The 13,203-nt window shown below is 41.2% G+C and overlaps 1 protein-coding gene across 1 annotated transcript in view; it reads right to left on the bottom strand.

The window, feature by feature from the left end:
- The window catches only part of MTMR7 (myotubularin related protein 7), a 49,008-nt gene extending 38,691 nt beyond the window's left edge, over nucleotides 1–10,317 (bottom strand). Inside the window, exon 1 of the mRNA XM_014945643.1 lies at nucleotides 10,072–10,317. Within this exon, the coding sequence (XP_014801129.1) occupies nucleotides 10,072–10,095 (24 nt within the window). The 5' untranslated portion in view covers nucleotides 10,096–10,317. The remainder of the gene's footprint in view (nucleotides 1–10,071) is intronic.
- Between the last annotated feature and the right edge of the window lie 2,886 nt (nucleotides 10,318–13,203).

Genomic DNA, 13,203 nt, shown 5'->3' on the forward strand with positions numbered 1-13,203 from the left:
AATTCCTCTAATTTCTTATCACAAAACAAGGAAGGCAGGGCAGAAAACCCTCCCAGCCAGGAGAAAGCTGCTAATTAAAAGTGAGCAGAGAATGTCCTAGCTCAGGCTACATCCTCAGGAGCTTCTCAGTATGGGAGCCATTTAGAATTCATTGCTCTACAACAAAAGCCTGTCAAAGCAAGTTCCAGGTAAAAGCTGAAGAGCTACCTTGACATTTGACTGGTCTAGCAGGAGGTGTCCCTGCCCATGGCAGGGGGATTGGAACTAGAAGATCCTTAAGGTGCCTTCCAACCTAAACCTTTCTATGATACCATGATTCTGTGCCTGTACAAAGGAGTTTCATTGATTCTTCAAGGGGAAAGAGAGATTGCTTTCACAGCTGCACTGTTGAAAAAGTTGACCCGAAGCCAAGGAATGGGGCTGGTTAGATTAGTGGCACACACTTAGAAAGGCTTCTCCTTGCTCTTCCAGGACTTCACCTTCCCATGGGCTCCTAGACTGCCCAGGGTTCTGCCACCCTCCCAACTCACCTTGTGATGTTCCAGATGCAACTAAAAGCAAGAATAAACCAAATCCTGGGAATTAGTGACAAGACTCTGAGTTCATTCAGCACTGCAGGCACGCAAAAGCGAAGGGAAGAGCTTGTGCAAGCCAAAAGCCTGAGCCTAATGAGAAAAAAGGAGCACAGCTGGTATGGTTTGAGGCCAAGTGGAATATTTGAGTTTTCTTCACCCTGGTTGACCCCAGCTATCCATGTGTTTAGCATAATTCCTGAGGGTGAAAAAATACAGCATGCCAAGACCAAATGCTCTTACAATTTTTTTCACACAAGGATAGTATAGTGTTGTACTCGTTAAACAAAATATACAATAAGTGATCTTTTTGCATAATCTTGGAACAAGAGTAAAGGAAAACTGAATTGCCAATTGATGCTGCCATTTAATGTGGTTTCTATTCTATTTCATAAGAATCACGAAAACTGTGGCTGATCCATGTAACTTTTTTGTATTCCCATCTCTGAAAAGATTTCCCAAGTGCAGGAAAATAATGCACAATCAATCTGTAACACAGAGCCAGACAGTTGCATATGTCAAAAGAATCAACCAAAGTCAATCAGTCATTAAATTTAAGTTAAGACACCTTAAGCTCTGCATTGTTAAAAGTTTCCTCAGGGCAAACCTGACAGGGTGGGGGAAAATATTCAAGAAAAATCCAAGCCAGTCTAATTTACTAAAGGACTAAAGTGAAACAGGAATACTGGAAAAGAGCTGAAAAAAATCACAAGGAATGACTCGAAATGTTAGCAAGATAGTGAACAAATTACCTAACAATTTGGCTCAATAACCTACTATTGTCTGCTAAGATCTATAAGAAGTGGGAGGTCAGTACCATATTATCAGATATAGCAGAGTAGCAGTTGTTTAATGGATGCAGTCAACAGTAACTTACTACAAGTGCATATAACTTTGCAATATGGTGTCACCATTGCAACACAAAGCTCTTCCACAATGTGTTTCCTCTGCCAGTCCATCCTAGGTCCCATTTATTTAGAAAAGGAGAAGAGAGCAACCGAGGAATTTCCTCCGTTTTCTGTGTGTTCTATTTTAAAGCATATTGAACAGCTTTAATTTAGAGAAAAAAAGGTGCTTCCTCAAGTCAGTAAATCTTAGTACGTTTCCCAAAATTATTTAGATTTAGTTCTGAAAAAAATACATAGAAAATTATCATTATTGTTCACAGCAGTAAGCTGGAGTAACCTGAAAGCATTCCACATATTTCCATGTCCCTATTCAAGGGCCATTGAAAAGAAATGTAGGTTTAAATTTCCCTGTTTGGTACAGGCTGCTCCATTGCCCGGGCAAAAGGATGCCCTGTTGAACAGTCTCTTTTGGAGCAGCAGCACCAGGCGGGTCCAGCTGTGCAGGCCACAAAAGGTTTGCATTCAAGATGGATCTGCAGGACTCCCTTTTCTCGTGGTAGGGATCTGGGTTTCTCAGCAGAGTACACCTGCACACCAGGAAGTGTCAGGGGGTATTTTCTGTTGCAAACAGACCATTCCTTTAGCCTACAGATACTGACAGATCAAACACCACCCACTCGAGTCCATTAACAGCAGGCGTAGAGATTCCAGCCCTGACCACTCCAAAGCCAAACTTCCCAGATCCTCTGCTCCAACCTCAGTCTCCTACTATGCATAAACAGAAATCAAAGAGCGCCCTGCAGGCATGCTGTCCTCATGATTTTCAGCACCATTTTTTAACTGCAAAAAGTTTGAGAGTTACTGGTTTATACACGGATACCAAGAGAGCAAATTAAAGTATGTGGCTATCCATGGTTTTTAGAGCTCGTTTTATGACTTTATCCAGCTGCTTCTTTATTAAGGATCACATTATTGAAAATATGAAAGTCTGGCATAGAAAATCTAAAGGGGGTCTGCCAATTCCAGAATTATGAAAATATTTGTATTATTATGGACTTAACAGTTCAATCTAAATCTATAAAGAATAGATACAAAACCAGAAATCTAAAGACAAATTACCTTTCCAATTAATACAGTGAGTCAGTATACTGATCTCAAAAAGGAGAAAGTGCTTTCCCACTGACACAATGCGGGAAAAACAAGGTATTTGGGGAAAGGTTTGATTAAAAAAAACACAACAAACCACCACCAAAACCCAACTTTACAACCAAAACAGAAATAAAGTGCATATTGGAAACAGGCATCTGTATGAAAATCAAGTTTTGAAAGTGAAAAAGCATTCAGAATAGAAGGGCCCTGATGCTAAGAGTAACGTAAAATAATGAAAACCAAGTGAAAATAGAATGAAAAACATGGAAGCCAAAATTCTAGATCCTGAGTCTTTTCAAGCCAGAGGAATTCTTTCATTGCCTTAAATGACCTTTGGATTAGGACCAGTGGCTCCATCAGTGTTCATGCTTCAGGACATAGACTTGGCAGATAGATTGTGCTTTCCCTCACTTCCCTTTACATCTCCTGTTATTTAGTGTTCTGAATCAAATGGTTTGGTTACAAAATCAGAAGCATCATTAGTCTGATCAAGTAAAACAGCTCCTGTGCCCACTTGATAAGTCATTCACCTCACTCCTGGGTTCACTGAAGATTGGATATAACCAGTAAACATTGAATTTTAGGTCTAGCTCTAGCAGGACCTGCTTTGGCAGGGGCGTTGGACTAGATGATCTCCAGAGGTCCCGCCCAACCCCGTATCATTCTGTGATTCTGTAATTAGCTGTTATTTAAATGGTCAACTATCCTACAGACTCTTACTACTACACAGGCACAGAGTTTTGGAGTTTTGAGATGATGAATACATGGCATGTTTTAACATGTTTCACTTGACACTTCCAATGGGATGGCCAAAGGCTAAGAACAGGGAGAGGGATGAAGAGGATCAAAAGCAATTTTCTGTTTCTTCACTATATGTTCAAGAGAATGTATATTAATAAATCAGTACAAAAAATATGACTCACATTACACAAGTGAGAAAATAGCTCTAAGAATAGTGAACAGATGAAGCTGATTATTATAACAGAAAATTAAAAAGGTACTAGTGTCATCTAAGTTTCAGTACCTTATTTAGGTATCTAAGTTAGAAGCTTATGCACATGAAGAATAAACGGTCCATGGAGACTGTGAGTCGTCTAATGGGATTCTGGAAATTCCTTTGTGTCCATGGAGCCTCTGCGCTTACATTATGCACCTAATGCTAAATAGTAAAAATCTTGTTCCCCAAGTAGTGATGCCCAAAAGGAAAAAACAAACAGGAGAAAAAACCAGAGCAAACTTCAGCCATATAAGCAGAAAAAGTATAATTTTTGCCGAAATGGCACTCCAAAGTTTTACTTCTAGTCTTCTGTAAGAAACAAGTTACTTGAAAAACCACAGCGGCGTACCATCGTTTAGATAATATTTTACTATGTTGCCAATAGAAAAATTGTAACCTACTTCAACAAAATAGGATTTTTATGGATCATGTGCAGTTTTACCTGTACCATCTACTCCAAACTCAAAGAAAAGGGAGAAAAGCGTGATAATTTTGTGAAAATTTGAAATTTCAGCAACAGCATGCGTGGTTTTTTCTGCTGCCTCATCAGAATAACACTGTTGGGCCAGACATGTCTGCAATACAAATCAATTTTGCATAGACAACAAAATCAGGGAAAGAGAATGGCACAGGAGACTTCATGACTGTGGTGTGCTCCTGTGCTGAGTCTGCCAAGGTTGGTGGTTTGGCTCCTTGCCCCAAGTAATATACATCTAGTGCCTGTGTTGCGAAAATAAATATCCAGTACCTTGGATTGCCCTGACTTAGATTTTAGATTCACCGTATCAGATTGAAGATCTTCCACCAAAAGGGACATTCTGGAGATGTAAGAAAAAGAACTATCTAAGTTGGAGGCATTTCCAGGGCAATTGCAATGAATGTAATATTTTATTTATTCACATTAAAACCCCAGGAAAGTAAAAGATGGGTGCAACTAATGGAAAATGAAGTAACTATTGATGAAAACGTCTTCTGTTTCAGTATTAAAAAGTCACGACTTCCAAAGTTTTTCACTTTGGATGAACATTTTTTCCCTGTTTAAAAAGCAGCAACACTTCATTTTGAAAACTTCAATGCAACATTTCACAACTTGATATTTCATCTGCTCACCCCTACTTCAGTAGATTCCCATCCCTTTGACAGCTCTCCCAGAGGGCTGGCACCCTGAAAACCCTGAGCACCCTGAAGCTCATAATTGAGACATCAAACTTCAACTTCTAGAGGTTCCCCCTCTAGAAAGGGGAAAAATATATATTATTTTTTTTAGGGGATGGGGGTGAGGAAGTTTTCTTCTTCTGAAGCCACCTTCATCTCTATCACACGGAGACTAAATTATTGTCCTAACAATGAACAAGCCTGAAATACCTGAGTTTCCAGGTTCCTGGGTTTCACAGGGTGAACAGAAGTTCCCAAGTTCACAGCCAAATGCAAGTCTCACAGAACTTTGAGACGTGCTGGCTGGTGTGGACTGTGAGAGCAGCAGGACATTGACTACAGACTCAGGAACCAAGAGCTAGCTATGGGTAGGTCTCCAGAAGAACTGACCTAGGACTGTGGAGCTCAGAAATCCCAAAGTTTCCAATTTCACTGCTGACTTGAAGGAAGGACAATTCTCAGTAATCTCCTGGGTAGACAGCCAGGAAAACAGGCACATTTTCATCAGAACCCCGCTGATGCTTTCACAGAACTTCAGCAACAACAATAGCCTTCTGTGACTCATTTTGGTCTGGTAAATAGGAACATGTCAATTTAAAATTATTTAATTGAAAAGTTCCTGGTAACGAAAAATGAAATTATGAGAGCTGAAGAATGGAAAGAGGGTGGAGTCCAACACAAACACTCCAAAAGAAGGAAAGTAGCAACACTACAACCTGACAAGCCTGGAAAAAAGAAATAAAACATTCAGATCAGTGAACAAAAAAAAAGGGAAATACTGCTCAGGGAATTAAAAAGCAGCCAAAATCTTCCAATACAACAAGACAAAGTCTGGTATTCACATATATACAGTGAGAATGAGCCAAGCTAAACCCATGATCTGGGGGAGGAGGAAATCCAAGAGCTGAAGAGCAATTCTGGTTCTGTGATTCACTGAAATTACACTGCAATATGTCTTTATAGCAGGAGTTAGTTTAATTTTACTAATAATGAAATTATCCTGAAACCCACCCAAATAAAAGACAGCTCTGGATCTTCTCCAATCCCAAAAAGACATATTGAGTGGCTTAAATGATAAAGATGATGAAAAAACCGAGACTGAGATGAGCAATCCCTAACTGGATGGCAGTCAGGTTAGCTATGAAAACATGATCTATGGGACATAAACTGCAAATATCATTTGTATCAAGTTTGTGGTCCATGCTGTAATCAGGCTGTGGTTCTGACATCCAGTCAAATATAGCTGAAGTTTAAAAGTCCACAATTCTCTGAGGCAGGTTAGAAAAAAACCACCCTTGAGTTGGAATTTAATTAAATGGGTATCATGAACGCACAATAACCATGATTTGCCTGACCTTTTGACCATTTTCTGACTAAATCTTTTGAGAATAATGGCTGTTACAAGATTCTGTTTAAATGTAAACTGACACTAATGAGCGGGTTCCTTCATGACTCTAATTCAAAACAAGTATTTTAGGAGCAAATTCCAAACTGAGATTTTAAATCCAGTCCCACACCACCTAGTTATCCTCTGCAGTTCCTATTTTAATTTTATCCACCTCCAGTCTTGAATGCCAAACCACAGAATGCTTTTCAGCATCGTATATTACAAAGCTCATTTGCATTAAATTTACCATTTGTGCTCAAAGTTCCACAGCACAAAAATAGAATAAATGGAACTCAAAGAAAACTAAATTGCTTTCTAACTAGGGAAGATTTATTAACAAAAAAAAAACAACCTGTAATGCTCAAAACCAGAGTCAAAAGTGTCCAGAATTAGTGTAGATGTTTTAATGCATCACTTTGAGTACAAGCAGTCAAGTCGAATGACATGTTTGAAGTCATTCAATGTCACCAGCCCCAGAATAGGTTGAACATTTCCTAACCATGATGTAAAGTGAGAAAACAGTTTTGGAATCAGAAAGCACCAGCTGAGCTGTAAGGTGCACTGCTGCAGGCTGTGTACTTAAAGGAAAGAACAGAAACCACCTTTGCACAATACTTGAAAAGCAGAAAATCAACTTGGCACTTAGAAGAGGTTGCAGTGATGTGTCTACCATAAGCTGATGACTCAAAACACCAATAAAGGGCAAGGGCCCTGCCAGCCTCACCTCCTCTACCTTTCCCAAGTAGCAAACTAAATAAAAGTTTATCTGGGAAACAGCCAGCCCCCATCCCCAGGTGGCTCCTGGTACTGCCTCGGGACTGCTGCCACCTTCCTACATCACTGAAGTAAACCCAAACTTTTCCAAAAGGAGTTTTAGCCTGAAAATGGAGAACTTAACTGTAACAGCACCTCTTATTCCAACAGAAGGCACAGAGAGAGCAATGGTAGAAATGCCATCTTAGCTTAAAAAAGGCGGGGATCCAGCAACCCAGAACATGTAGTTGGAGAGTAAATATTAGGCGTGCTGGCTCAGTTTTGCCATTGGCTTAGATGAGTATGGGGACAAATATTTTCCTATTTGCATGTGTCCTATATAAAGGGGATGTAAATGATATGGGTTTCCTGATGGGAGACTTTGGGAAAACTGACATGTGTTATAAAACTTTTTGAATGAAGAACAAGAACTAGGGAAAGGAAAATAGATTGAAAAGAAAAGGAAAGACAACTCATCTACACATGCTGGAAATTTGTTTTGGGAAGTAATACATCTGGTAGAGAGATTTGTCATTATCATGAGAAATGGCAGAGTATCCTAAATTCTGCCTGAGAAAGGAATCATTGAAAGGAAATACCTTGCCATAACATCACAAAAATGAAAGCACTCAAGCAACTCAAGCCATCCCAAGTATTGTGTTAACAAGAGATACTGAGCCAAATGAATTTCTGGGCTAACTCCATTGAGGACAGCTGTTACACCAGGGATAAATCTGATGTGTTCTTTATCATAAGAAGAGCATTCAGGAGGACTGCTGCCAGTGTGCAAAGACAAATGATAGGGAACAGCGGTAAATATAATCAAGTAACAATTAGCAACAGTGCAAGAAGTGCCCCTATCAAGTAAACACATTTTCAGAGGTCTTTTCTGTCAACCTGTCCATGGCCAGACATATCTCTACACGTTAGCATTGCCTATTCATTTTCTATGACTGTTATGAGCAGTTTGTCACATTTTGGGTTTTGACAGTTGTCCTAAACTATCTTGCTGCTCAATCCACACGAGTGGCAGAGAGTGGTTTTACAAATTTGTAATTTTTAAAAGATTACTGGAGTTCTATATTATTCTATTTAGCAACGAGTGACTGAGCAATTCTTTAAATGTGCTCAAATTACAGCCATCATACGTAGGATAACATTTACTTTGTGAAAACATCATCACTGCATATATATAAGCACACACCAATCATGCACTCTGCATTCTACCAATAGTATAATGATAGAACAATAGCATTCGGTACATAAAACAGTGTGTTACGGACTTGGCTATCCAGAAGGTCCAGGGAAGGTCCAGAAAGTTTAGGGAACACCATTTCAGAAATATTCAGAAAAATTTTCTAAGGATGGCATTTATCTTTGTTTTCCATTTGGCTGGGTTTGCAAATCAAGGAAAGTGTCATTATTCTGAGAGTAATACCTTTAAAGAGCAGGGCAGTTGCTTATAAAATTTCTTTCAGGGCATAACTGGATGGAGTGAGGAAATGTGATACCAGAGATTACCACATGATACAGTGAGAATATCCCTATATTCACATAGCTTTCCCTTAGCTATTTTCACATTGCTGGCATTGGAAATCACTTAATATTAAATTCAAATTTATCAAAACAAATTCAGTAAGAACCAAATTCGGTAAAAACAAAACCCCCCAACACTGTTCTGGTGGCTGATTTTAAGCTGAGGTCTTTTGAGCAAACAAATCAGACCTATCAGTTCTGCTGGGTAACTGTAGGTACACTGACTTGTCAGTGTATTTAGGAGTAACTGGAGACGGAGTATTTCAATACCTACTCATGATGAATGTTCTAGATTTTCTACATTTTCTACATTGTCCCTTTAAATCATGGCTTCTAAACTGCTGTATTATATTAGAGAGATCACTTCCAGCATAGCTATAACGTAAGGAAATGCCAGGAACCAAGACTGCAGAATCACCTTGCACTGAGTAAGATTTTCAGTGTCTTGAGTCATCAGTGCAGCGCCTTCTCACAGCTCTCTGATGCAGAAATGGGATTTACGTATGAATAGTAACCTTTTAAGGACTTGCTTGTAGAAAAGCTAACAGATCAGCTGCCATTGCTGGCAACAGCGACTTGCCTGGGCCTTCCATTCTCAGCAAATATAACCATTTAAGATTTTTTTTCTACCTTTATTAATTTGTTTTCACTATTTTCCTCATTCATGCTTTCAGCATTCTTCAGCTGAAAGGTCAGAAACATCTGTTCAGACAACTTTCATCCTACCTGTGGTAGGATACATTCTTACTGTTCTGATATTCTTCCTTTCCACAAGAGCAGATAACAGATCATGAAATGAGATGAGAGAAAAGGCACTTGTTATAAATGCCAATCTTCTTAATATATCAGCAGCTTAGCACCTAAAGGCTCAAAAATCTACGTTAAGTGTGAAGAGTCCCTAGTCTAAAATTCATGCCATCATACTAGATAATAATAAATAGGCACAAATCAAAAACAAATAACTTCTTAATTGCAAAGGTTTGGGTACACAAATAAATAAATAATGTGAAAACATATCCCACCCCGACTTCAAATTAACATATTGCTTAGGTTCATTGTTTAGGGTTATTTTTAATATACATTTTCTGCGTATCAAAACTTTGTCCTGTTTTTCAGAGCAAGATGGCAATTTTGTTAACAAGTACAGGCCTCATGCTTAGAAAGATGTATAAAAAGAATGATTACAGTGGTTAAATGTCGGTATACAAACATAAACAAATCCAGCACCAGGTCTGACAGACTGGGGTAAACTAAAGGCATCAGAAAAGCCGATAGCACAGCTCTCATTTTGGATACCTACAACTCATGGAGAGCATCTCTGTTAATAAAAGGGACTGAATAAAAAGCAATTAAAATGCCCGATAAATCCTCAGCCGCCATCGCAAAACAACGCGACCACCTCTAGATGTGTTTGAGCAGATTTCACAGCAAACCGGCTAAAAGAAGAAACCCAAAAGCCTCACAGCAGCTCCAAAGCAGGCAGAGGATTGCTGAGCACAGCTCAGGCCCTGGGAGGTGGGCAGGGAAGGCGGCGGCGACGGATGGAAGCTGGGGGGACGGAGGGAGGCTGTGGGGAGGGATGGAGGCTGGGGAGAGGGATGTGTGCTGCGGGGAGGGATGCTGCGGAGAACCAGGGCCCCGGGCCACCTCTCCCCATCGCCCGCCAGGACCCACCTTGGGCATCCGGATGTGCTCCATGGCGGCAGCTCTTCATCCACCTCCCGCAGCCGGCAGAGGCAGCCCTACGCACCTGCCTTCTCTCCTATTTCCTCCTGCCAGCCCTGCTTTAAAAAAACAAATTATTTTTTTTAAATTTTTTTTTTCTTTTTTCCTCGTGTTTTTCCGGCGCAGGTAGGAAGGGAAAGGGGAGGATTTATTCAAAGCGGATAAGGTGCCGGTGTTTCCCTGCCGGCTGGCTCCACCTCCCCGGCCGCTGCCATGCTGCCCGCCGCCGGGGATGCTCCGCCACCGCCCCGCCGGGACCCCGCTCCCCGCCGCTGGCTCGTCCCCCTCGCCCCCGGGCGACCAAAAGCACGGCCCGGGGGCGGCTCTGCGGCGGTGTGCGTCCTTAGCTACACTTACATCGCTCTGTCCTGTCTTTCGGGAAAGATAAGGCCAGAAAGATAAAGGGAGCTCTGTCTGAGATCGCCTCCCCCCCCATTTTTTTTTCCTTGTTCCCTGGCCCAGCGGGTGCCGCATCTCAAAGACAAAAGCTGCACTTACTGAGACTGAAGCACTGAATTCTGTTTATCTCAGGCTCTGGGAGTCTGTCTTTCTGTAATTCTGGGGTTTTGCTGCATCCTCAGATTTGCACGAGGGGAGATGTTTTGTGACGTGCAATTTTCAGACTTATGTCTGAAACCATCCCATCCATTTCCCTTGCTTGGTCCACGAGATGTGGGACCTCTCCAAGCAAAAAGAAATGCTACAGAGCTGGTTTCCCCAGCTTAGAATCATAGAATGGGTTGGGTTGGAAGGGACCTCAAAGATCATCCAGTTCCAACCCCCCTGCCATGGGCAGGGACACCTCCCACTAGAGCAGGTTGCTCAAAGCCCCATCCAGCCTGGCCTTGCACAAGGCCAGCTTACCTGCACAAGGGTGAAGAACAGGTATTTCTAACCATCTTTGAATCACTATCATTTTCTGAGCAAAAAGAGAAACTTCCCAGTGTTTATGCCAATGGGCAAGTGACCAGAGATGCTAATGCATTATTTCTGATAAACCACAGCCTTTGAGGCTTCTAAAATGCCCAGGTGTTCTGCATTAACCAAGGTATTCCAGTGACTCTTTAGAAATAGGGGCTGGCCTCATCAAGAGATAAGAAACAAATGTGGAGATCTGTCAAACAGCACAAAGGCCGTGGCAAGGGCAGCAGAAGGTCCCTAGGTATCCTTCTCTTGCCTGCAGAGAACAGAGCACGCTTGAGCTATTTGGAGAAAGCTAAAAAACAGGCTGAAAATAAGACGGGGCCACCAAAAAATGTGAATGCATTTTACCCCAAAGGAGAGGGAAGAAGAGGTACCAGCTCCAGTCCTGCCAATGCTGTTCCACTCCTGCTGCTTTCTCGCTAAGGCATGGCCAGATCCTTCAGCATCATGAGGTTTCTCATGCCAACTCTTTGGTTAGAGGAGACAGAAGCTGTAGAGGAGACAGAAGCTGTACTATCCTTAATGGAATATGTGTCATCCCTGGATTGGACCTTTCTGCTTCCTTCCTCCCCTGTTCTAGGCCATTTCTGCTCTCCTTTCTCTCACAGCCCAACTGCTGTCATCTGGCAGGAGTGGCTGGTATGACCATAATCACAGTGACACCATCAACTGGAGGAAAACTGTTCTCTCCTGGGAGTTTTTCATCTTTCCATTTCCCTCGGTTCACTTCAGTCTGAAATGAGGGTTGGAGATACCATCTTCTGCTTGAAAATTCACTGGCTGGTGTCCATAAAACTGCATGAATTGTGTGAAGTGTGGACTTCACAAGACTCTTGATCGGTGGCATATTTTGCTCTCTATTTTAGGCCAGAGCTATCAGAATCAATTAAGAATTAACCAACCGTGAAATATGTTTCCTTTGTAGTTATGGCTGATGTGATTCACTGCATACATTATCATCTTTTGGCATTTGCTACTGCCAGTGAGTAAGTAAAGTTGGACGGTTGCACAGTTATCCTTTCAGTCCTCAGAGATATTTACTTTTTCTCTGGTACATCTTGTGATTCACTACAGCCAAGTTCAAGACCTACTGTTGGTGGCAGGAAGAAGCTCAGACTTCAGTGAGAATGTGTTTTACCTCTGCTTCACATTCATCAAGAGCTGCAAAACTAAGCCATGGCTCAGAGGAGACTGTTTATGAAGCAATCAGTTTTGCAGGATCCTGCCAGAATTTTTGCTCTGTCTTGGGCTGCTAAAATAATTAATGGGCGAGAGCAGCTCTAAACAGAACTTGGGTTTAGATAAAAGTTATGCCTACTGTAATTGTCATGGAAAGCTGCAGTAAGCACAACCTTCTGAAATTCTCTGACATTTTTCATTTGCATTTTGCACTCATGGAGACAGCTGTCTCAACAACCCTGAAAACGAAATCCTCTGTCCACAGTAGAGGTTAACAACAAAAAAATAACTTTCCACAGCCCACTGGTCTGATTCAACTCAGATGTACGGGCAGAAAAGTTAACTTGCCGTGGCTACAGAGGTTCTGACCTATCTGCTGCAACTGCCAACAAAGGTCTTGGTTAATGTCACATGAAGGTGGCCAGTCCCTGAGGCCTAGAAGGACACCAGTGTATTTATTTTCCATACCCATAAGCAGTAGAGGCAGCTTTCAGCCTCGTCCAGTAAAACCTAAAAGCACAAGTTTCACTTCCAATATGTAAAAATTTCTGTCATATTCAAAGAAGTCACCTGAACGCTCAGACATGTTGCATCTGATACTACCTACCCAGGCAGCCCTGGACTTGAATCATCATGTTGGATCTGGAAGGCTTTATAGACATATTTGTGTTTTACAATTACATTTTACTAGTTTAAAAGTGGTTTCCTGTAGGCTGCATTTTAATACAATGCAAAGAATAATAACTCAAAGAATAAATGTATGTACTTGCACTAATACTTATTTTCAAGTGTAGTCTACAGGTGGTCATTCAGATTGAGGTGTTCAAAAGACAGATTGACATAGTGCTTAGTGATGCGGTTTAGTGATGTTTTTCTCAGAGTTATGTTGATGGTTGGACTAGATGATCTTAAAGGTCCCTTCCAACCTAGACAGTTCTATGATTCTATGATTAAATACTACTACACAGGGAAGAAATC

The sequence above is a fragment of the Calidris pugnax genome, unplaced genomic scaffold, assembly GCF_001431845.1.
Source record: "Calidris pugnax isolate Ruff unplaced genomic scaffold, ASM143184v1 scaffold58, whole genome shotgun sequence".
In the NCBI taxonomy this organism is placed as follows: domain Eukaryota; kingdom Metazoa; phylum Chordata; class Aves; order Charadriiformes; family Scolopacidae; genus Calidris; species Calidris pugnax.